The sequence below is a fragment of the Salvelinus alpinus genome, chromosome 2 (assembly GCF_045679555.1).
Source record: "Salvelinus alpinus chromosome 2, SLU_Salpinus.1, whole genome shotgun sequence".
Taxonomy (NCBI): Eukaryota; Metazoa; Chordata; class Actinopteri; order Salmoniformes; family Salmonidae; genus Salvelinus; species Salvelinus alpinus.
In genome coordinates, this window is record NC_092087.1 from 107463375 (window position 1) to 107487056 (window position 23682).

General features: G+C 43.5%; 2 protein-coding genes across 4 annotated transcripts in view; both read right to left on the reverse strand.

Annotated features, from left to right (window-relative positions):
• LOC139547938 (zinc finger protein 271-like) overlaps nucleotides 1-23682 on the reverse strand; it is a 189346-nt gene that overhangs the window by 154992 nt on the left and 10672 nt on the right. For 2 of the 3 annotated variants that reach the window (XM_071357182.1, XM_071357156.1), the window contains one exon: nucleotides 16639-19204. The exons of the other annotated variant lie outside the window; for it this stretch is intronic. In XM_071357182.1, the coding sequence (XP_071213283.1) occupies nucleotides 17817-19204 (1388 nt within the window). In that variant the 3' untranslated portion in view covers nucleotides 16639-17816. Of the gene's footprint in view, nucleotides 1-16638; nucleotides 19205-23682 lie in introns of those variants that run through there. 3 annotated transcript variants of the gene reach the window in all.
• LOC139549265 (zinc finger protein 771-like) lies at nucleotides 4973-13494 on the reverse strand. The gene is made up of 2 exons (XM_071359532.1): nucleotides 12834-13494; nucleotides 4973-6123 (listed from the first exon to the last, which is right to left on the reverse strand). Exons 1-2 carry the CDS (start codon nucleotides 13276-13278, stop codon nucleotides 5453-5455), a joined length of 1116 nt encoding a protein of 371 aa, XP_071215633.1. The 5' UTR covers nucleotides 13279-13494; the 3' UTR covers nucleotides 4973-5452.

The window sequence follows — 23682 nt, forward strand, 5'->3', positions numbered from 1 at the left end:
AGTTTGCATTGAATACAGATGTGTAGTAATGTAGAAGTTTATTTTAGATTCTCACTAATCGATCAACAAAAACGTACCTTTCTAACTCTCAATATAATATTACACGTTTGAAAAAAATGAAAAATAAATTAAACAATTCCTGTACCCACTCCAGTCAGCAGATGGCGATGTGCGTCTTTGAGGCGATGCTTCTAGCGTGACATAATCTAGAGGACGAGACGCTTCTTCTTAAAAAAATAAAAAATTAATTTGGTCTTAATTTAAGGTTAGAGTTAGACAGTTTAACTGACATGACGAAAACGATGTGCATCCACGGGGCAGAAGTCAGTGTGCTGTTGTGATTCTGAGGCCAGACACTACCACTATATCCCCTGTTGTGATTCTGGATGGCCAGACACTACCACTATATCCCCTGTTGTGATTCTGGAAGGCCAGACACTACCACTATATCCCCTGCTGTGATTCTGGAAGGCCAGACACTACCACTATATCCCCTGTTGTGATTCTGGAAGGCCAGACACTACCACTATATCCCCTGCTGTGATTCTGGAAGGCCAGACACTACCACTATATCCCCTGTTGTGATTCTGGGTGGCCAGACACTACCACTATATCCCCTGTTGTGATTCTGGAAGGCCAGACACTACCACTATATCCCCTGTTGTGATTCTGGATGGCCAGACACTACCACTATATCCCCTGTTGTGATTCTGGGTGGCCAGACACTACCACTATATCCCCTGTTGTGATTCTGGATGGCCAGACACTACCACTATATCCCCTGTTGTGATTCTGGATGGCCAGACACTACCACTATATCCCCTGTTGTGATTCTGGATGGCCAGACACTACCACTATATCCCCTGTTATGATTCTGGGTGGCCAGACACTACCACTATATCCCCTGTTGTGATTCTGGATGGCCAGACACTAACACTATATCCCCTGTTGTGATTCTGAGGCCAGACACTACCACTATATCCCCTGTTATGATTCTGGGTGGCCAGACACTACCACTATATCCCCTGTTATGATTCTGGGTGGCCAGACACTACCACTATATCCCCTGTTGTGATTCTGGAAGGCCAGACACTACCACTATATCCCCTGTTGTGATTCTGGATGGCCAGACACTACCACTATATCCCCTGTTGTGATTCTGGAAGGCCAGACACTACCACTATATCCCCTGTTGTGATTCTGGATGGCCAGACACTACCACTATATCCCCTGATGTGATTCTGGATGGCCAGACACTACCACTATATCCCCTGTTATGATTCTGGGTGGCCAGACACTACCACTATATCCCCTGTTGTGATTCTGGATGGCCAGACACTACCACTATATCCCCTGTTGTGATTCTGGAAGGCCAGACACTACCACTATATCCCCTGTTGTGATTCTGGATGGCCAGACACTACCACTATATCCCCTGTTGTGATTCTGGATGGCCAGACACTACCACTATATCCCCTGTTATGATTCTGGGTGGCCAGACACTACCACTATATCCCCTGTTGTGATTCTGGATGGCCAGACACTACCACTATATCCCCTGTTGTGATTCTGGAAGGCCAGACACTACCACTATATCCCCTGTTGTGATTCTGGATGGCCAGACACTACCACTATATCCCCTGTTGTGATTCTGGAAGGCCAGACACTACCACTATATCCCCTGTTGTGATTCTGGAAGGCCAGACACTACCACTATATCCCCTGTTGTGATTCTGAGGCCAGACACTACCACTATATCCCCTGTTGTGATTCTGGAAGGCCAGGCACTACCACTATATCCCCTGTTGTGATTCTGGAAGGCCAGACACTACCACTATATCCCCTGTTGTGATTCTGAGGCCAGACACTACCACTATATCCCCTGTTGTGATTCTGGAAGGCCAGGCACTACCACTATATCCCCTGTTGTGATTCTGGAAGGCCAGACACTACCACTATATCCCCTGTTGTGATTCTGGAAGGCCAGACACTACCACTATATCCCCTGTTGTGATTCTGAGGCCAGACACTACCACTATATCCCCTGTTGTGATTCTGGATGGCCAGACACTACCACTATATCCCCTGTTGTGATTCTGGAAGTTCAGGCACTACCACTATATCCCCTGTTGTGATTCTGGATGGCCAGACACTACCACTATATCCCCTGTTGTGATTCTGGAAGGCCAGACACTACCACTATATCCCCTGTTGTGATTCTGGATGGCCAGACACTACCACTATATCCCCTGTTGTGATTCTGAGGCCAGACACTACCACTATATCCCCTGTTGTGATTCTGAGGCCAGACACTACCACTATATCCCCTGTTGTGATTCTGGATGGCCAGACACTACCACTATATCCCCTGTTGTGATTCTGGATGGCCAGACACTACCACTATATCCCCTGTTGTGATTCTGGAAGGCCAGACACTACCACTATATCCCCTGTTGTGATTCTGGAAGGCCAGACACTACCACTATATCCCCTGTTGTGATTCTGGAAGGCCAGACACTACCACTATATCCCCTGTTGTGATTCTGGAAGGCCAGACACTACCACTATATCCCCTGTTGTGATTCTGGATGGCCAGACACTACCACTATATCCCCTGTTGTGATTCTGGATGGCCAGACACTACCACTATATCCCCTGTTGTGATTCTGGAAGGCCAGACACTACCACTATATCCCCTGTTGTGATTCTGAGGCCAGACACTACCACTATATCCCCTGTTGTGATTCTGAGGCCAGACACTACCACTATATCCCCTGTTGTGATTCTGGAAGGCCAGACACTACCACTATATCCCCTGCTGTGATTCTGAGGCCAGACACTACCACTATATCCCCTGTTGTGATTCTGGAAGGCCAGACACTACCACTATATCCCCTGTTGTGATTCTGAGGCCAGACACTACCACTATATCCCCTGTTGTGATTCTGGAAGGCAAGACACTACCACTATATCCCCTGTTGTGATTCTGGATGGCCAGACACTACCACTATATCCCCTGTTGTGATTCTGGAAGGCCAGACACTACCACTATATCCCCTGTTGTGATTCTGAGGCCAGACACTACCACTATATCCCCTGTTGTGATTCTGGAAGGCAAGACACTACCACTATATCCCCTGTTGTGATTCTGGATGGCCAGACACTACCACTATATCCCCTGTTGTGATTCTGAGGCCAGACACTACCACTATATCCCCTGTTGTGATTCTGAGGCCAGGCACTACCACTATATCCCCTGTTGTGATTCTGAGGCCAGGCACTACCACTATATCCCCTGTTGTGATTCTGAGGCCAGACACTACCACTATATCCCCTGTTGTGATTCTGAGGCCAGACACTACCACTATATCCCCTGTATATTGACAGCATCCACGGGGCAGAAGTCAGTGCTGCTGTGATTCTGGATGGCCAGACACTGCCACTATATCCCCTGTATATTGACAGCAAAAACGTCTTCCTCTTCTTTCACTGTGACAGTAACCTCGTCCTCCTCTTTCACTCTGAGGGAATAATACTGATGGGAACATTCATCAGGTAGTGAATGTTGTTCTGTGATACGGGGAATAATACTGATGGGAACATTCATCAGGTAGTGAATGTTGTTCTGTAATACGGGGAATAATACTGATGGGAACATTCATCAGGTAGTGAATGTTGTTCTGTGATACGGGGAATAATACTGATGGGAACATTCATCAGGTAGTGAATGTTGTTCTGTAATACGGGGAATAATACTGATGGGAACATTCATCAGGTAGTGGATGTTGTTCTGTAATACGGGGAATAATACTGATGGGAACATTTATCAGATAGTGGATGTTGTTCTGTGATACGGGGAATAATACTGATGGGAACATTCATCAGGTAGTGGATGTTGTTCTGTAATACGGGGAATAATACTGATGGGAACATTTATCAGATAGTGGATGTTGTTCATTTCAACAACGTATCAACGTTATCAGAACAACATCATCACATTAACCTTCAGCTTGAAGACAAAGGGTTCTATTAGAATCTGCATCGCGGAAGTTCAGCTTTACAGCGTTAATGAAATTTAAAGGCAATGTTACCGCTTTCGTGGAGACCGCAATCAAGGTAAACCCTGTTTATGTCGGCTCAATCCGAAATGACCTTTACATTTCTATAGCGGGATCTATAATGCTTCAGCTATACAGACTGACTAGAGTCTTAGTACACAAATTAATTAAATGAAACCAAAAGACTAAATTCATGAGGTTAGAGTCCAGAAATACACTGAGTCCATAGTTGCGAACATAAACAACCGTTTAAATTTAAAACAGGTTCGCTGGCACAATTTATTTTAGTTTATTTACTTGCAGTTGACAGAACGCTAAATTGTAGCTGGTACCATTGGATAACATGGCGCACGATAATCCTATGCTCACCAGAACGAATTCTTCATCAGCCTATCAAAGACTTTGGACTTTACGTCCACCAACCAATGGCATTTCTTAAAATAGGTCAACTTTGGCTACTAGAGGGATATTTTAAACCTACAAATTCATTGGTCTGTACCAAAATGTTGTGTACCAATATTGCATTTATGCTTCCTTGACTAGACTACTAGCTACTACTAACATTAGACAACATTGTCACGTATATACAGTATGACTAAATCCTATGTTGTTGTTTCTGGTTGACACACATCCATGTGCTTCGAGGGGGGAAAAAAATATGAGGTTGTTACAACATGTACAATTTAGTGTTCTGTCAACTGCAAGTAAATCAACTATTTTAATTGGCTGATAACCATTTTGTGCTGGAGAACATGTTTACATTTAAAATGGTTGCATTATTCATCCATTTAATAATTTGTATTGTAAAATATCTAAATCATATAATGAACATCTAAGGGTGTATAGATGAATTCAATCAGTCCAAATCCATAATAAAATTTAAAAAAGAGAAATGTTTTAATTGTAATCCGATTTTAGACATGATCATGTCTCAAGAGAAAAAATAAATAAAAATGGGCCTATTTTTGAGTAAGATCTTATATAAACAACATGATTTAATGTAGCATAAAACAACAATCAAACATCAGTCAGAATGCAGTCTCGATACCATCTATTGCATCTTGCCTATGCCGTTCTGTACCATCACTTATTCATATATCTTTATGTACATATTCTTTATCCCTTTACACTTGTGTGTATAAGGTAGTAGTTGTAGAATTGTTAGGTTAGATTACTCGTTGGTTATTACTGCATTGTCAGAACTAGAAGCACAAGCATTTCGCTACACTCGCATTAACATCTGCTAACCATGTGTATGTGACAAATAACATTTGATTTGATTTGAGAACACAGCCTGTCTATTCTGTCATGTGAATTCAGGTCCTCTGTCTGAGAAAATGTCTTTCCACAATTAGATTCCCTAACTAAATCTCTTTCCAAACTGTGAGCTTATCTTATCTTCCCCTGTGTGTTTTCTCATGCCTTTTCAGGCTCCCTAACTGGGTAAAACTCTTTCCACACTGGGAACAGTGGTAAGGCTTCTCTCCAGAGTGTATTCTCTTATGTTTGTTCAGGTTCCCTAAATTCGAAAAACTCTTTCCACACTGGGAGCATTGGTAAGGCTTTTCTCCTGTGTGTTTCCTCTCATGCTCCTTTAGGTTCCTTAACTTGGTAAAACCCTTTCTACAGATGGAGCAATGGTAAGGTATCTCTCCTGTGTGTGTCCTCTCATGCTCCTTCCGATTATCTGACAACCTAATGTTCTTTCCACAATGGGAACATGGGTAAGGCTTCTCTCCAGAGTGTATTCTCTTATGTTTGTTCAGGTTCCCTAACTGGGTAAAACTCTTTCCACACTGAGAGCAGTGGTAAGGCTTCTCTCCTGAGTGTATTCCTTTATGCCTTTTCAGGCTCACTAACTGGGTATAACTTTTCCCACACTGGGAGCATTGGAAGGGCTTTTCTCCTGTGTGTGTTCTCTCATGCTCTTTAAGCTTCCATAACCATTTAAAACTCGTATTACACTGGGAGCAGTGGTGTTGTCTCGCTGGTTTGGGCGTCTCTGGGTCTGATTCCCCTGAAGGACTCTTCTTCCGTCTGTCAGAGTGAGAGTCTGGTCTCTCTCCTGCCAAAGACAAACGTAGTATTTAGTTAAACAGAGAGACCTGAATGAGAGATAGCGATTAGAACAGGTGATAGGAGTCTATTGGAAGATAGTTTTACTGTTCTTTACACAGTGCATTTCGAAAGTATTCAGACCCCCTTCCCTTTCCCCACATTTTGTTACGTTACATTATTCTAAAATTGATTCAATTATTTTTTTCCTCTCATCAGCACACAATACCCCATAATGACAAAGTGAAAACAGGTTTTTAGACATTTTTCTGCAAATTTATAAAAATTTAAAAAAATCTTATTTATATAAGTATTCAGACCCTTTGACATGAGACTCGAAATTGAGCTCAGGAGCATCTTGTTTCCATTGATCATTGTTGAGATGTTTCTACAACTTGATTGGAGTCCACCTGAGGTAAATTCAATTGATTGGACATGATTTGGAAAGGCACACACCTGTCTATATAAGGTCCCACAGTTGACAGTGCATGTCAGAGCAAAAACCAAGCCATGAGGTCAAAGGATTGTGATCCTGGGAAAGGTACCAAAAAGGAGGGTACCAAAAAAATGTCTGCAGCATTGAAGCTCCCCAAGAACACAGTCGCATCCATCATTCTAAAATGGAAGAAGTTTGGAACCACCAAGACTTTTCCTAAAGCTGGTCGCCCGGCCAAACTGAGCAATCGGGGTGAGAAGGGCATTGGTCAGGGAAGTGACCAAGAACCCGATGGTCACTCTGACAGAGCTCCAGAGTTCCTCTGTGGAGATGGGAGAACCTTCCAGAAGTCTGAATACTTTCCGAATACAATGTACATAGGGTGTTGACTTTCTGTAGAACCTTCTACAGTGCTAAGAGAAAGTTAGTGAACCGTATTCCTGGAGAACTACTGTCCTATTCTGCCCTACCAAGCAAAAAGGCAGTAACTACCTGATCCTGGAGAGCTACTGTCCTATACTGCCCTACCAAGCAAAAAGGCAGTAACTACCTGATCCTGGAGAGCTACTGTCCTATACTGCCCTACCAAGCCAAAAGGCAGTAACTACCTGATCCTGGAGAGCTACTGTCCTATACTGCCCTACCAAGCCAAAAGGCAGTAACTACCTGATCCTGGAGAGCTACTGTCCTATACTGCCCTACCAAGCAAAAAGGCAGTAACTACCTGATCCTGGAGAGCTACTGTCCTATACTGCCCTACCAAGCAAAAGGCAGTAACTACCTGATCCTGGAGAGCTACTGTCCTATTCTGCCCTACCAAGCAAAAAGGCAGTAACTACCTGATCCTGGAGAGCTACTGTCCTATACTGCCCTACCAAGCAAAAAGGCAGTAACTACCTGATCCTGGAGAGCTACTGTCCTATACTGCCCTACCAAGCAAAAAGGCAGTAACTACCTGATCCTGGAGAGCTACTGTCCTATACTGCCCTACCAAGCAAAAAGGCAGTAACTACCTGATCCTGGAGAGCTACTGTCCTATACTGCCCTACCAAGCAAAAAGGCAGTAACTACCTGATCCTGGAGAGCTACTGTCCTATACTGCCCTACCAAGCAAAAAGGCAGTAACTACCTGATCCTGGAGAGCTACTGTCCTATTCTGCCCTACCAAGCAAAAAGGCAGTAACTACCTGATCCTGGAGAGCTACTGTCCTATTCTGCCCTACCAAGCAAAAAGGCAGTAACTACCTGATCCTGGAGAGCTACTGTCCTATACTGCCCTACCAAGCAAAAAGGCACTGACATCTTTCTCAGCGTGGAACTGAGAAAGATGGCATTTATTTACCTTGGTTTCACAGTAGCTTTATGCAGTTACTGCTAACATGACCCCCCATTTTCACCAAAACACAATAGAGGCAGAAAACTTGTCCGCATGATTAAGCATGTATTTAATGTAGCTAAAAATAACATTAACACATTTTTGACCAAATGACCAGTTACTGACTTTTTTTGTTGTTGCTTGGTATAGGGCAGTAAAACGTGTTCATCCTCTAATCTAGAACACCTGATTGGTAGGACAGTAAAACGTGTTCATCCTCTAATCTAGAACACCTGATTGGTAGGGCAGTAAAACGTGTTCGTCCTCTAATCTAGAACACCTGATTGGTATAGGGCAGTAAAACGTGTTCGTCCTCTAATCTAGAACACCTGATTGGTAGGGCAGTAAAACGTGTTCGTCCTCTAATCTAGAACACCTGATTGGTATAGGGCAGTAAAACGTGTTCGTCCTCTAATCTAGAACACCTGATTGGTATAGGGCAGTAAAACGTGTTCGTCCTCTAATCTAGAACACCTGATTGGTAGGGCAGTAAAACGTGTTCGTCCTCTAATCTAGAACACCTGATTGGTAGGACAGTAAAACGTGTTCGTCCTCTAATCTAGAACACCTGATTGGTAGGACAGTAAAACGTGTTCGTCCTCTAATCTAGAACACCTGATTGGTAGGGCAGTAAAACGTGTTCATCCTCTAATCTAGAACACCTGATTGGTAGGACAGTAAAACGTGTTCGTCCTCTAATCTAGAACACCTGATTGGTAGGACAGTAAAACGTGTTCGTCCTCTAATCTAGAACACCTGATTGGTATAGGGCAGTAAAACATTTTCGTCCTCTAATCTAGAACACCTGATTCTAATAATCAGCTGGTTGATAAGATCAACCAGGTTAGTTCAAAATGGGGGTCGGAGCGGAAAAACCTTACAGTTGGTTAGCGCTCCAGGAAAACAGGGTTGGAGACACCTGCTTTAGAGTTTTCTGTATTTCTGCATGAATTTGACCTAAAAATGTGATCAGATTCATCTACAGTTGAAGTCGGAAGTTTACATATACACCTTAGCCAAATACAGTGGGGCAAAAAAGTATTTAGTCAGCCACCAATTGTGCAAGTTCTCCCACTTTAAAAGATGAGAGAGGCCTGTAATTTTTATCATAGGTACACTTCAACTATGACAGACAAAATGAGAAAAAAAATCCAGAAAATCACATTGTAGGATTTTTTATGAATTTAGTTGCAAATTATGGTGGAAAATAAGTATTGTCTCTAGGAGACAGAATGCGTCTCCTTCCTGAATGAATGATGAATAATGATTAGTGAGAAGCTTACAGAAGCTACAACAACACCTGCTAATATAGTCTCCATTGGGTCACCATTACCAATGACATGGGAGAAGACAGTACATGTTCTGTAGCAGCCTCTAAGATTCTCAGTCATCGATGATTTCGTAAATCATGGCATTATGAGGATTCAATGAGAAGTGTTCAGAAAACATTTTGTTTTATTGAGCCAAGTTCTCTTTAGATTGTGGATTTTTTTTCTCAATGGGGAAGTTTTTTTTCTGGAGCTTTTCCACATAAGTTAAGTTTTGGGAGCCACGGGCTGTCTGCACGGGCTCTCTGTGTGGATGGATGGTCGTTGGATGGTGTCTGTGGCGCTCCGTGTGGATGGACGGCCCTCCGTTTGGATGGACGGCTCTCCGTGTGGATGGACGGCTCTCTGTGTGGATGGACGGACGGCTCTCCGTGTGGATGGACGGACGGCTCTCCGTGTGGACGGACGGCTCTCCGTGTGGATGGACGGCTCTCCGTGTGGATGGACGGCTCTCTGTGTGGATGGACGGACGGCTCTCCGTGTGGATGGACGGACGGCTCTCCGTGTGGATGGACGGACGGCTCTCCGTGTGGATGGACGGACGGCTCTCCGTGTGGATGGACGGCTCTCCGTGTGGATGGACGGCTCTCCGTGTGGATGGACGGCTCTCCGTGTGGATGGACGGCTCTCCGTGTGGATGGATGGACGGCTCTCCGTGTGGATGGATGGACGGCTCTCCGTGTGGATGGATGGACGGCTCTCCGTGTGGATGGACGGCTCTCCGTGTGGATGGATGGACGGCTCTCCGTGTGGATGGATGGACGGCTCTCCGTGTGGATGGACGGCTCTCCGTGTGGATGGATGGACGGCTCTCTGTGTGGATGGATGGACGGCTCTCCGTGTGGATGGACGGCTCTCCGTGTGGATGGATGGACGGCTCTCCGTGTGGATGGATGGACGGCTCTCCGTGTGGATGGATGGACGGCTCTCCGTGTGGATGGAAGGACGGCTCTCCGTGTGGATGGACGGACGGCTCTCCGTGTGGATGGACGGACGGCTCTCCGTGTGGATGGACGGACGGCTCTCCGTGTGGATGGACGGACGGCTCTCCGTGTGGATGGACGGACGGCTCTCCGTGTGGATGGACGGCTCTCCGTGTGGATGGATGGACGGCTCTCCGTGTGGATGGATGGACGGCTCTCCGTGTGGATGGATGGACGGCTCTCCGTGTGGATGGACGGCTCTCCGTGTGGATGGATGGACGGCTCTCCGTGTGGATGGATGGACGTCTCTCCGTGTGGATGGACGGCTCTCTGTGTGGATGGACGGCTCTCCGTGTGGATGGATGGACGGCTCTCCGTGTGGATGGATGGACGGCTCTCCGTGTGGATGGACGGCTCTCCGTGTGGATGGACGGCTCTCCGTGTGGATGGACGGCTCTCCGTGTGGATGGACGGCTCTCCGTGTGGATGGATGGACGGCTCTCCGTGTGGATGGATGGACGGCTCTCCGTGTGGATGGATGGACGGCTCTCCGTGTGGATGGACGGCTCTCCGTGTGGATGGATGGACGGCGCTCCGTGTGGATGGACGGCTCATTGAGTCTGTGGCGCGGGGGGGGGGGGGGTATTTTATTTCTTGCTTTTTTTGTGTGATATCCAATTGGTAGTTACAATCGTTTCATCGCTGCAACTCCCAACGGGCTTGAGAGAGGCGAAGGTCTAGACAAGCACAAGCCCCCGAAACTTCTGCTTCTGAACACACTGTTCTTCTGAACACACTGTTCTCTTATCAACCTGGAAGCACCAATGTGATGACCAAAGTCAGCTTGCAGGCGGACCGCCACAAGGAGTTGCTGGAACGCGATGAGCCAAGGAAAACCCCCCTGGGAGTTCTGGAAGCATCAGGACCTTATCTTTCATATCAGCAAGAAAAATGTATCTTTTTTTTAATGTTAAAAAGATACCACCTTTTATAGGTTTAGTGTTCCCACAGGGCCATGTTACAGTGTTTACAGAACCCCAATGGAAGACAAGAGGCGACCACCTGCCTAAGTCTAACTCAGGAGGTGTAGCGAAGACTTGTTTAGTAGGATGGAGGCTCCATAGCTGTATGGATCTGTAACTGCTACAGTGTAGTTTAGTAGGATGGAGGCTCCATAGCTGTATGGATCTGTAACTGCTACAGTGTAGTTTAGTAGGGTGGAGGCTCCATAGCTGTATGGATCTGTAACTGCTACAGTGTAGTTTAGTAGGATGGAGGCTCCATAGCTGTATGGATCTGTAACTGCTACAGTGTAGTTTAGTAGGATGGAGGCTCCATAGCTGTATGGATCTGTAACTGCTACAGTGTAGTTTAGTAGGATGGAGGCTCCATAGCTGTATGGATCTGTAACTGCTACAGTGTAGTTTAGTAGGATGGAGGCTCCATAGCTGTATGGATCTGTAACTGCTACAGTGTAGTTTAGTAGGGTGGAGCTCCATAGCTGTATGGATCTGTAACTGCTACAGTGTAGTTTAGTAGGATGGAGGCTCCATAGCTGTATGGATCTGTAACTGCTACAGTGTAGTTTAGTAGGATGGAGGCTCCATAGCTGTATGGATCTGTAACTGCTACAGTGTAGTTTAGTAGGATGGAGGCTCCATAGCTGTATGGATCTGTAACTGCTACAGTGTAGTTTAGTAGGATGGAGGCTCCATAGCTGTATGGATCTGTAACTGCTACAGTGTAGTTTAGTAGGGTGGAGGCTCCATAGCTGTATGGATCTGTAACTGCTACAGTGTAGTTTAGTAGGATGGAGGCTCCATAGCTGTATGGATCTGTAACTACTACAGTGTAGTTTAGTAGGGTGGAGGCTCCATAGCTGTATGGATCTGTAACTGCTACAGTGTAGTTTAGTAGGGTGGAGGCTCCATAGCTGTATGGATCTGTAACTGCTACAGTGTAGTCTAGTAGGATGGAGGCTCCATAGCTGTATGGATCTGTAACTGCTACAGTGTAGTTTAGTAGGATGGAGGCGCCATAGCTGTATGGATCTGTAACTGCTGCAGTGTAGTTTAGTAGGATGGAGGCTCCATAGCTGTATGGATCTGTAACTGCTACAGTGTAGTTTAGTAGGATGGAGGCTCCATAGCTGTATGGATCTGTAACTGCTACAGTGTAGTTTAGTAGGATGGAGGCTCCATAGCTGTATGGATCTGTAACTGCTACAGTGTAGTTTAGTAGGATGGAGGCTCCATAGCTGTATGGATCTGTAACTGCCACAGTAAGTGTATCTTTTTAATTTGAAGGATTCTTTCTCGCTGCTTCAAAAGCCATATCGTCAGCAATGATTGACCACAGCCTGGTCTCATAGACTAGACGTAACATAGTACATGCAAACTAATGGCTGAAATCTGTAGGGAGAATGCAGAATCCCGCAGAATACAGCTCTCGAGAATAGAGTTCTCGAGAGCTAGCTGATGACATATCTTCCCAGAGGAATGAGAGGACGTCTTTATCAATTCCTACAGTACAGAAAAACATATCCAAGTGTAGAATGCCCTTTTAAAAATCACACATTAGTTCAACAACTGCAGAGTTTGTGTCCCTGTTTAATTAAGATAGTACTCACTGTATTTACTGGTGTTAATCAGTACTCACTGTATTTACTGGTGTTAATCAGATCTCCAGTCTTGTGTTCTCCTTCATCCTCCTCCAATGTGACAGTTATCCCCTTCAGGCCAAAAACGTCTTCCTCTTCTTTCACTGTGACAGTAACCTCGTCCTCTTTCTCCTCTTCTTTCACTCTAACAGCCTCCTCTTTCACTCTGAACGTGTCTGCCTCCTCTTTCACTCTGAAAGATTCTTCTTCTTTCACTGTAACAGCCACATATTTCACTCTGAACGTGTCTTCCCTTTCTTTCACTGAAACAGCCTCCTCTTTCAATTTGAACGCGTCTTCCTCATCTTTCACCGTAACAGCCTTGCCCTTAACTTCTTTTTTAACGGTAACAGCCTCCTCTTCCTTCTCATCTTTCACGGGAGGTCCTTTCTCCGTCCACCAAACGTCTTCTTTAGCAGGAAGAGAGTAGCTTAGTAAACTCATGGTCGGGGATGTTAGCTAAACTAGCCAGCTGACTGACAACAACGTCAATATGAAATTAAATGGGGTAGCTAGTTGTTTCCACATAAGTATGTTTAAATCATAGTGGCAAATAAACCAGGAAATTGTCTAAAGAACATGAATGTTCCGACTTTGTTGGCTAGCGAGCTACCGAGGTGGCTGCAGTTGTTGAAGAAGCGTTCCGTCCACTAGATTATACGTCACACTAGAAACATCGCCCGAAAGACACATATCGCCATCTGCTGACTGGAGGGAGGAAACGCGGTTGGGGGAATGTTTAATTTTTGTCTATTAAGTAAAATTATAGATATATATTAACAACACTTTTACAAATAAAAGCATGTGTTAATTGATTAGTTCAGATTTTTAATGAGTGATAATTCAAAACAAACTTTACATCTGTTGCTAAGTGATAGATTAAAATAGAGCTCCTTGGCGGGTTTAGAGTCTAAATGAGAATGCATGAGCACAAAAGAACCCCGTCCGTACCTGCTGGAAATTGATGCTGGATATTTGATGTTAGGGGGCTATTTTGCTTCCATTGATCCTGGGGCCCTTTGATTTCCTCACTGTTATTCTACAATATAGAAAATAGTAAATAAATAAATAAATAAAACCCTTGAATGAGTAGGTATTCTTTTGACAGGTATATATGTACGTTACTCATTGGTAGCGTTATCAGATTGCACAGCATAGATTTTCACTGCTACGCACAGACGATACACAACTTTACATTTCTGTGTCACCAGAGGATTTTAGCTCCACAGATAAATTATTAGACTGTATTAGGGATTTAAATACTTGGATACTTGGAAATACAACACAGCATTATCTCTACACAATGGTAGAGATGAACAGAACTGGGCTTGGGTCATTGATAAGTCCTTGTCTCAGTGCAGCCTTAAAATGCTGTGAAAGGATCAGGCTGTTGATTGTGGCCTGTGGAATATTGTCCCACTGCTTTTCAATGGCTGTGCGAAGTTGATGGATATTGGCGGGAACTGGAACACGCTGTCGTACATGTTGATCCAGAACATCCCAAATATATTCAATGGGTGACATGTCTGGTGAGTCTGCAGGCCATGGAAGAACCGGGACATGTTCAGCTTCCAGGAATTGTGTGCAGATCCTTGCGACATGGGGCATTATCATGCTGAATCACGAGGTGATAGAGGCGGATGTATGTCACAACAATAGGACGTATGTCACAACAATAGGATGTATGTCACAACAATAGGACGTATGTCACAACAATAGGATGTATGTCACAACAATAGGATGTATGTCACAACAATAGGATGTATGTCACAACAATAGGACGTATGTCACAACAATAGGATGTATGTCACAACAATAGGATGTATGTCACAACAATAGGACGTATGTCACAACAATAGGATCTATGTCACAACAATAGGATGTATGTCACAACAATAGGATGTATGTCACAACAATAGGACGTATGTCACAACAATAGGACGTATGTCACAACAATAGGATGTATGTCACAACAATAGGATGTATGTCACAACAATAGGACGTATGTCACAACAATAGGATGTATGTCACAACAATAGGACGTATGTCACAACAATAGGATGTATGTCACAACAATAGAACTCAGGTTCTCGTCACGGTGTTCAAATTGCCATCAATAAAATGCAATTGTCTTCGTAGCTTATGCCTGCCCATACCATAACCCCAAACGACACCATTGGACGTACTGCCAAATTCTCTAAAACTACGTTGGAGGCGGCTTATGGTAGAGAAATGAACATTCAATTCTCTGACAACAGCTCTGGTGGATATCCCATGCCAATTGCACACTCCCTCAAAATATTAGACATCTATGGCATTGTGTTGTGTGGCAAAACTGCACATTTCAGAGTGGCCTTATTTTGTCACCAGCACAAGGTACACCTGTGTAATGATAATGCTGTTTAATCAGATTCTTGATATACCACAACTGTTAGGTGGATTTGATTACCATTGCAAATGAGAAATGCTCACTAACAGGGATGTAAACAAATTTGAGCCCAACATTTTAGAGAAATAAGCTTTTTTCTACATATGGAACATTTCTGGGTCTTTTATATTTTGTTCAGTATAATATGACTAAATGTGTTTCTTTCTGTGTTTCAGGGGCAGTCAAAAAATAGAACAGCAAGGCCACAGAACATGACATAAGCAGAACTGTGGGAGACCACCTCAAGCCCCCGGTAGAGCCGGGGGTGGTGTTTACCACTCTACCAGCAGAGCTGTGGGAGACCACCTCAAGCCCCCGGTAGAGCCGGGGGTGGTGTTTACCACTCCACCAGCAGAGCTGTGGGAGACCACCTAGAGCCCCCGGTAGAGCCGGGGGTGGTGTTTACCACTCCACCAGCAGAGCTGTGGGAGACCACCTCAAGCCCCCGGTAGGGCCGGGGGTGGTGTTTACCACTCCACCAGCAGAGCTGTGGGAGACCACCTAGAGCCCCTGGTAGAGCCGGGGGTGGTGTTTACCACTCCACCAGCAGAGCTGTGGGAGACCACCTCAAGCCCCCTGGTAGAGCCGGGGGTGGTGTTTACCACTCCACCAGCAGAGCTGTGGGAGACCACCTCAAGCCCCCTGGTAGAGCCGGGGGTGGTGTTTACCACTCCACCAGCAGAGCTGTGGGAGACCACCTAGAGCCCCCGGTAGAGCCGGGGGTGGTGTTTACCACTCCACCAGCAGAGCTGTGGGAGACCACCTCAAGCCCCCGGTAGAGCCGGGGGTGGTGTTTACCACTCCACCAGCAGAGCTGTGGGAGACCACCTCAAGCCCCCGGTAGAGCCGGGGGTGGTGTTTACCACTCCACCAGCAGAGCTGTGGGAGACCACCTAGAGCCCCTGGTAGAGCCGGGGGTGGTGTTTACCACTCCACCAGCAGAGCTGTGGGAGACCACCTCAAGCCCCCTGGTAGAGCCGGGGGTGGTGTTTACCACTCCACCAGCAGAGCTGTGGGAGACCACCTCAAGCCCCCTGGTAGAGCCGGGGGTGGTGTTTACCACTCCACCAGCAGAGCTGTGGGAGACCACCTCAAGCCCCCGGTAGAGCCGGGGGTGGTGTTTACCACTCCACCACACCTTCAGCAGGCTGGAAAAGTGGGATTGATCTGTTTGATCCATTTGTTTGTTTCAGTTTTCAATAGTTGAATCCTTTGACGTATTATTGATTTTTCATTTTCAACAAAAATTGATACTAAACTTACATCTCATGCACAATTTTAACAGTGACTGCATTTAATCTGTTATTCACACTAAAGATGGACCAAAACAGTGACTGCATTTATACTGTTATTCACACTAAAGATGGACCAAGATGTTTTGTTGCCTTTGCACATGTTTATTCATTGGTTTTGCAAGAGGTCTGTTGATTGGTCGGTCATTGGGTTCATTTGTTTTTGCAATATGTTCAAATCAAATCAAGCTTTATTTATACAGCACATTTCAGACATAGATGCAACACAATGCGCTTCACAAGGAAGACTAATAAACACTATGAAAATAAAAACTGAAATATTTACAACACAACAAACATAAGAGGATAACATACTAAAGAATAACAAACTGAAAGACTAGTGAGCATTCTAAGGAAATTACATTGATTAAAATAGTAAGAATAGAATGTAATATCCAACCAGAAATATAAGCTTGTTTTACTACATTGTTCGTAAACAACATAATTGTACCAAAAAAAATTCAGTTGGTGGCAAAAATATTTATTTACTAAATTTTACATGAATTGTAAATATGCTGAAATATCAAAACAGAATGTACACCCCTTCGCTTCGCAATAATTAACTTAATGGTGAGGCATGGAATAATAAAACATGTATCTTTTGTCAGGCTGAATGTTTGAAATATGAGTCGGTGATTTGAGTCATGCTTCTTCAGTAGTGGAATAAAGACAATTAGCACTTGGATGTTGTCAAGAAATACTGGAGTGATGTCAGATTGTTAATAAAATTGATTATAGACCAATTTATTATACTGCTTTCATGTGTGTATATACACAAACATCTGCAACAATTATCATATTACATGTATTTTTTTAAACAAGCAGCTTTTTCAACTTGTAGAAAACAGCTGGCTACATTTTGAAGTGCTGCATTTTGATTAAAGGGGGTCACCAACGCAGTAAGTGCAACACAGCTCTTTTTTTGTTAGTCACTTTTTGTTAAATAATACTCTTTCAATTGAGAGCCTGGATATTCCCCTGAGGCTAATATCCATATCATGCTGCAATCAATTGAACAGGGCAAAGGATAAGGTAGAACATCATTAAAATACTCCTTCTACAATGTTAAAACACTCTACATTGTGACATCATTAAAATACTCCTACTACAATGTTAAAACAATCTACATTGTGACATCATTAAAATACTCCTTCTACAATGTTAAAACATTCTACATTGTGACATCATTAAAATACTCCTACTACAATGTTAAAACATTCTACATTGTGACATCATTTCATTGATATCATGAAACAACTTCTTCATGTATGCATTTTCTGATGTTTGATCAGATATCTTTTATCAGAGTATCTCTTGTCACATTGATCACAGCTAAAAGGTTTCTCTCCTGTGTGTGTTCTCTGGTGTTTTTTCAGGCTGCCATTTGTAGGAAAACTCTTCTCACAATGATCACAGCTATAAGGTTTCTCTCCTGTGTGTGTTCTCTGGTGTGAAGTCAGCTGGCTAGATGTAGGAAATCTCTTCTCACAATGATCACATCTATAAGGTTTCTCTCCTGTGTGTGTTCTCTGGTGTGTTTTCAGGCTGCCAGACGTAACAAAACTCTTCCCACATTGATCACAGCTATAAGGCTTCTCTCCTGTGTGTGTTCTCTGGTGTGCTTTTAACTGTCTTGATGAAACAAAACTCTTTCCACAGTCAGAGCAGTGGTACGGTTTTTCTCCTGTATGGATTCTCTGATGTGTTTTAAGATCTGCTAAAAAGATGAATCTTTTCCCACAGTCAGAGCAGCAATGAGGTTTCTCTCCAGTGTGTATTCTCAGGTGTGTTATCAGGTTGCCTGAGCGAGAAAAATTCTTCCCACATTGATTACAGCTATAAGGCTTCTCTCCTGTGTGTGTTCTCTGGTGTGATGTTAAATTTCCTGAGACAACAAAACTCTTTCCACAGTCAGAGCAGTGGTAAGGTTTCTCGCCTGTGTGTATTCTCTGGTGTGCGGTCAGATGGCAAGATGTTGTAAAATTCTTCCCACACTGATAACAGCTATAGGGTCTGTAAGATTTCTCTCCAGTTTGTATTCTCTGGTGTATTTTTTGTGAATCTGATCTTAAATAACTTTTCCCACAGTCAGAGCAGCGGTGAGATTTCTTCCCTGTGGGTTTCCGCTGGTGTTTCTTCAGGTGTTCTGATGTTGAAAGACAGCTCTTCCCACATTGATCACAGCTATAAGGTTTCTCTGCAGTGTGTATTCTCTGGTGTGCTTTCAGATTACTTGACTGAGTAAAACTCTTCCCACATTGATCACAGCTATAGGGTTTCTCTGCGGCGTGTATTCTCTGGTGTGCTTTCAGATTACTTGTACGAGTAAAACTCTTCCCACATTGATCACAGCTATAAGGTTTCTCTCCTGTATGGATTCTCAAATGTTTTTTAAGGTCTGCTGAAGAGGTGAATCTCTTCCCACAGTCAGAGCAGCGGTGAGAATTCCCTCCTGTGTGAATTCTCAGGTGAAGTTGTAGTGAATCTGATCTTGAGTAACTCTTCCCACAGTCAGAGCAGCGGTGAGGTTTCTTCCCTGTGAGTCTGTGTTTTTTGAGACGTTCTGATGTGGAGAGACTCTTCTCTGCCTCAGCAGCTTCATGATGTTGTTGAGGCTCCCCAGAGGATCCACGATAGTCACGTCTCTCTCCTGTGTGAACAACAAAGTCAGACAGATGGGTAAAGGCTCACAACAGCAGAAACACACTGTTTCTTTTAGCAAAAAAGGTGATGCCCACGATGTTGTACAACAATTTACATCTGTAATGAATATTTAAATACTTTTACAAACTTATTTGACAATTGTCTTAACATGACAGTCAGTGATCAACAACAGTCATATTTAGTCTTATTTTTTTCACATTAGTAGTATAGTGCATGATTCTAGGTTAGAAATAAGTTATTAAAGTTCCTGAAACCCTAAGCATTGTGCCAGATGAGTTTGGTTTCCAATATACGGCCCTTTCTGTGTTTGGAAACATTGCCACAAGAGGGCAATGCGCATGCAATTTGGTTGCAGAAACTCCTCCATGCTAATGCAGAAACCACTAGTTATACCAATACCATATACCTACTGTAGGACCCATAACTTCACCTAACAACAACATAGACCTACTGTAGGACCCATAACTTCACCTAACAACATAGACCTACTGTAGGACCCATAACTTCACCTAACAATAACATAGACCTACTGTAGGACCCATAACTTCACCTAACAACAACATAGACCTACTGTAGGACCCATAACTTCACCCAACATAGAGCTACTGTAGGACCCATAACTTCACCTAACAATAACATAGACCTACTGTAGGCCCCATAACTTCACCTAACAATAACATAGACCTACTGTAGGACCCATAACTTCACCTAACAATAGCATAGACCTACTGTAGGACCCATAACTTCACCTAACAACAACATAGACCTACTGTAGGACCCATAACTTCACCTAACAACAACATAGACCTACTGTAGAACCCATAACTTCACCTAACAACAACATAGACTTACTGTAGGACCCATAACTTCACCTAACAACAACATAGACTTACTGTAGAACCCATAACTTCACCTAACAACAACATAGACCTACTGTAGGACCCATAACTTCACCTAACAACATATACCTACTGTAGGACCCATAACTTCACCTAAAAACAACATAGACCTACTGTAGGACCCATAACTTCACCTAACAACATAGACCTACTGTAGGACCCATAACTTCACCTAACAACAACATAGACCTACTGTAGAACCCATAACTTCACATAACAATAACATAGACCTACTGTAGGACCCATAACTTCACCCAACATAGACCTACTGTAGGACCCATAACTTCACCTAACAATAACATAGACCTACTGTAGGACCCATAACTTCACCTAACAACAACATAGACCTAGTGTAGGACCCATAACTTCACCTAACAACAACATAGACCTAGTGTAGGACCCATAACTTCACCTAACAACATATACCTACTGTAGGACCCATAACTTCACCTAAAAACAACATAGACCTACTGTAGGACCCATAACTTCACCTAACAACAACATAGACCTACTGTAGGACCCATAACTTCACCTAAGAACATAGACCTACTGTAGGACCCATAACTTCACCTAACAACAACATAGACCTACTGTAGGACCCATAACTTCACCCAACATAGACCTACTGTAGGACCCATAACTTCACCTAACAATAACATAGACCTACTGTAGGACCCATAACTTCACCTAACAACAACATAGACCTACTGTAGGACCCATAACTTCACCCAACATAGAGCTACTGTAGGACCCATAACTTCACCTAACAATAACATAGACCTACTGTAGGCCCCATAACTTCACCTAACAATAACATAGACCTACTGTAGGACCCATAACTTCACCTAACAATAGCATAGACCTACTGTAGGACCCATAACTTCACCTAACAACAACATAGACCTACTGTAGGACCCATAACTTCACCTAACAACAACATAGACCTACTGTAGGACCCATAACTTCACCTAACAACAACATAGACTTACTGTAGGACCCATAACTTCACCTAACAACAACATAGACTTACTGTAGAACCCATAACTTCACCTAACAACAACATAGACCTACTGTAGGACCCATAACTTCACCTAACAACATATACCTACTGTAGGACCCATAACTTCACCTAAAAACAACATAGACCTACTGTAGGACCCATAACTTCACCTAACAACATAGACCTACTGTAGGACCCATAACTTCACCTAACAACAACATAGACCTACTGTAGAACCCATAACTTCACATAACAATAACATAGACCTACTGTAGGACCCATAACTTCACCCAACATAGACCTACTGTAGGACCCATAACTTCACCTAACAATAACATAGACCTACTGTAGGACCCATAACTTCACCTAACAACAACATAGACCTAGTGTAGGACCCATAACTTCACCTAACAACAACATAGACCTAGTGTAGGACCCATAACTTCACCTAACAACATATACCTACTGTAGGACCCATAACTTCACCTAAAAACAACATAGACCTACTGTAGGACCCATAACTTCACCTAACAACAACATAGACCTACTGTAGGACCCATAACTTCACCTAAGAACATAGACCTACTGTAGGACCCATAACTTCACCTAACAACAACATAGACCTACTGTAGGACCCATAACTTCACCCAACATAGACCTACTGTAGGACCCATAACTTCACCTAACAATAACATAGACCTACTGTAGGACCCATAACTTCACCTAACAACAACATAGACCTACTGTAGGACCCATAACTTCACCCAACATAGACCTACTGTAGGACCCATAACTTCACCTAACAATAACATAGACCTACTGTAGGCCCCATAACTTCACCTAACAATAACATAGACCTACTGTAGGACCCATAACTTCACCTAACAATAGCATAGACCTACTGTAGGACCCATAACTTCACCTAACAACAACATAGACCTACTGTAGGACCCATAACTTCACCTAACAACAACATAGACCTACTGTAGGACCCATAACTTCACCTAACAACAACATAGACTTACTGTAGGACCCATAACTTCACCTAACAACAACATAGACTTACTGTAGAACCCATAACTTCACCTAACAACAACATAGACCTACTGTAGGACCCATAACTTCACCTAACAACATATACCTACTGTAGGACCCATAACTTCACCTAAAAACAACATAGACCTACTGTAGGACCCATAACTTCACCTAACAACATAGACCTACTGTAGGACCCATAACTTCACCTAACAACAACATAGACCTACTGTAGAACCCATAACTTCACATAACAATAACATAGACCTACTGTAGGACCCATAACTTCACCCAACATAGACCTACTGTAGGACCCATAACTTCACCTAACAATAACATAGACCTACTGTAGGACCCATAACTTCACCTAACAACAACATAGACCTACTGTAGGACCCATAACTTCACCTAAGAACATAGACCTACTGTAGGACCCATAACTTCACCTAACAATAACATAGACCTACTGTAGGACCCATAACTTCACCTAACAATAGCATAGACCTACTGTAGGACCCATAACTTCACCTAACAACAACATAGACCTACTGTAAGACCCATAACTTCACCTAACAACAACATAGACCTACTGTAGGACCCATAACTTCACCTAACAATAACATAGACCTACTGTAGGACCCATAACTTCACCTAACAATACCATAGACCTACTGTAGAACCCATAACTTCACCCAACATAGACCTACTGTAGGACCCATAACTTCACCTAACAATAACATAGACCTACTGTAGGACCCATAACTTCACCTAACAATAACATAGACCTACGGTAGGACCCATAACTTCACCCAACATAGACCTACTGTAGGACCCATAACTTCACCTAACAATAACATAGACCTACTGTAGGACCCATAACTTCACCTAACAACAACATAGACCTACTGTAGGACCCATAACTTCACCTAACAACAACATAGACCTACTGTAGGACCCATAACTTCACCTAACAACATATACCTACTGTAGGACCCATAACTTCACCTAAAAACAACATAGACCTACTGTAGGACCCATAACTTCACCTAACAACATAGACCTACTGTAGGACCCATAACTTCACCTAACAACAACATAGACCTACTGTAGAACCCATAACTTCACATAACAATAACATAGACCTACTGTAGGACCCATAACTTCACCCAACATAGACCTACTGTAGGACCCATAACTTCACCTAACAATAACATAGACCTACTGTAGGACCCATAACTTCATCTAACAACAACATAGACCTACTGTAGGACCCATAACTTCACCTAACAACAACATAGACCTAGTGTAGGACCCATAACTTCACCTAACAACATATACCTACTGTAGGACCCATAACTTCACCTAAAAACAACATAGACCTAATGTAGGACCCATAACTTCACCTAACAACAACAGACCTACTGTAGGACCCATAACTTCACCTAAGAACATAGACCTACTGTAGGACCCATAACTTCACCTAACAACAACATAGACCTACTGTAGGACCCATAACTTCACCCAACATAG

Bases quoted from the DNA above. Each gene is read 5' to 3' on its own strand.
- LOC139549265 (XM_071359532.1), bottom strand. From the start codon at position 13,278: ATGAGTTTACTAAGCTACTCTCTTCCTGCTAAAGAAGACGTTTGGTGG. The intron at 6,124-12,833 runs GTGAGTACTGAT...TGTCTTTGGCAG, and splicing joins GATTAACACCAGTAAATACA to GAGAGAGACCAGACTCTCAC.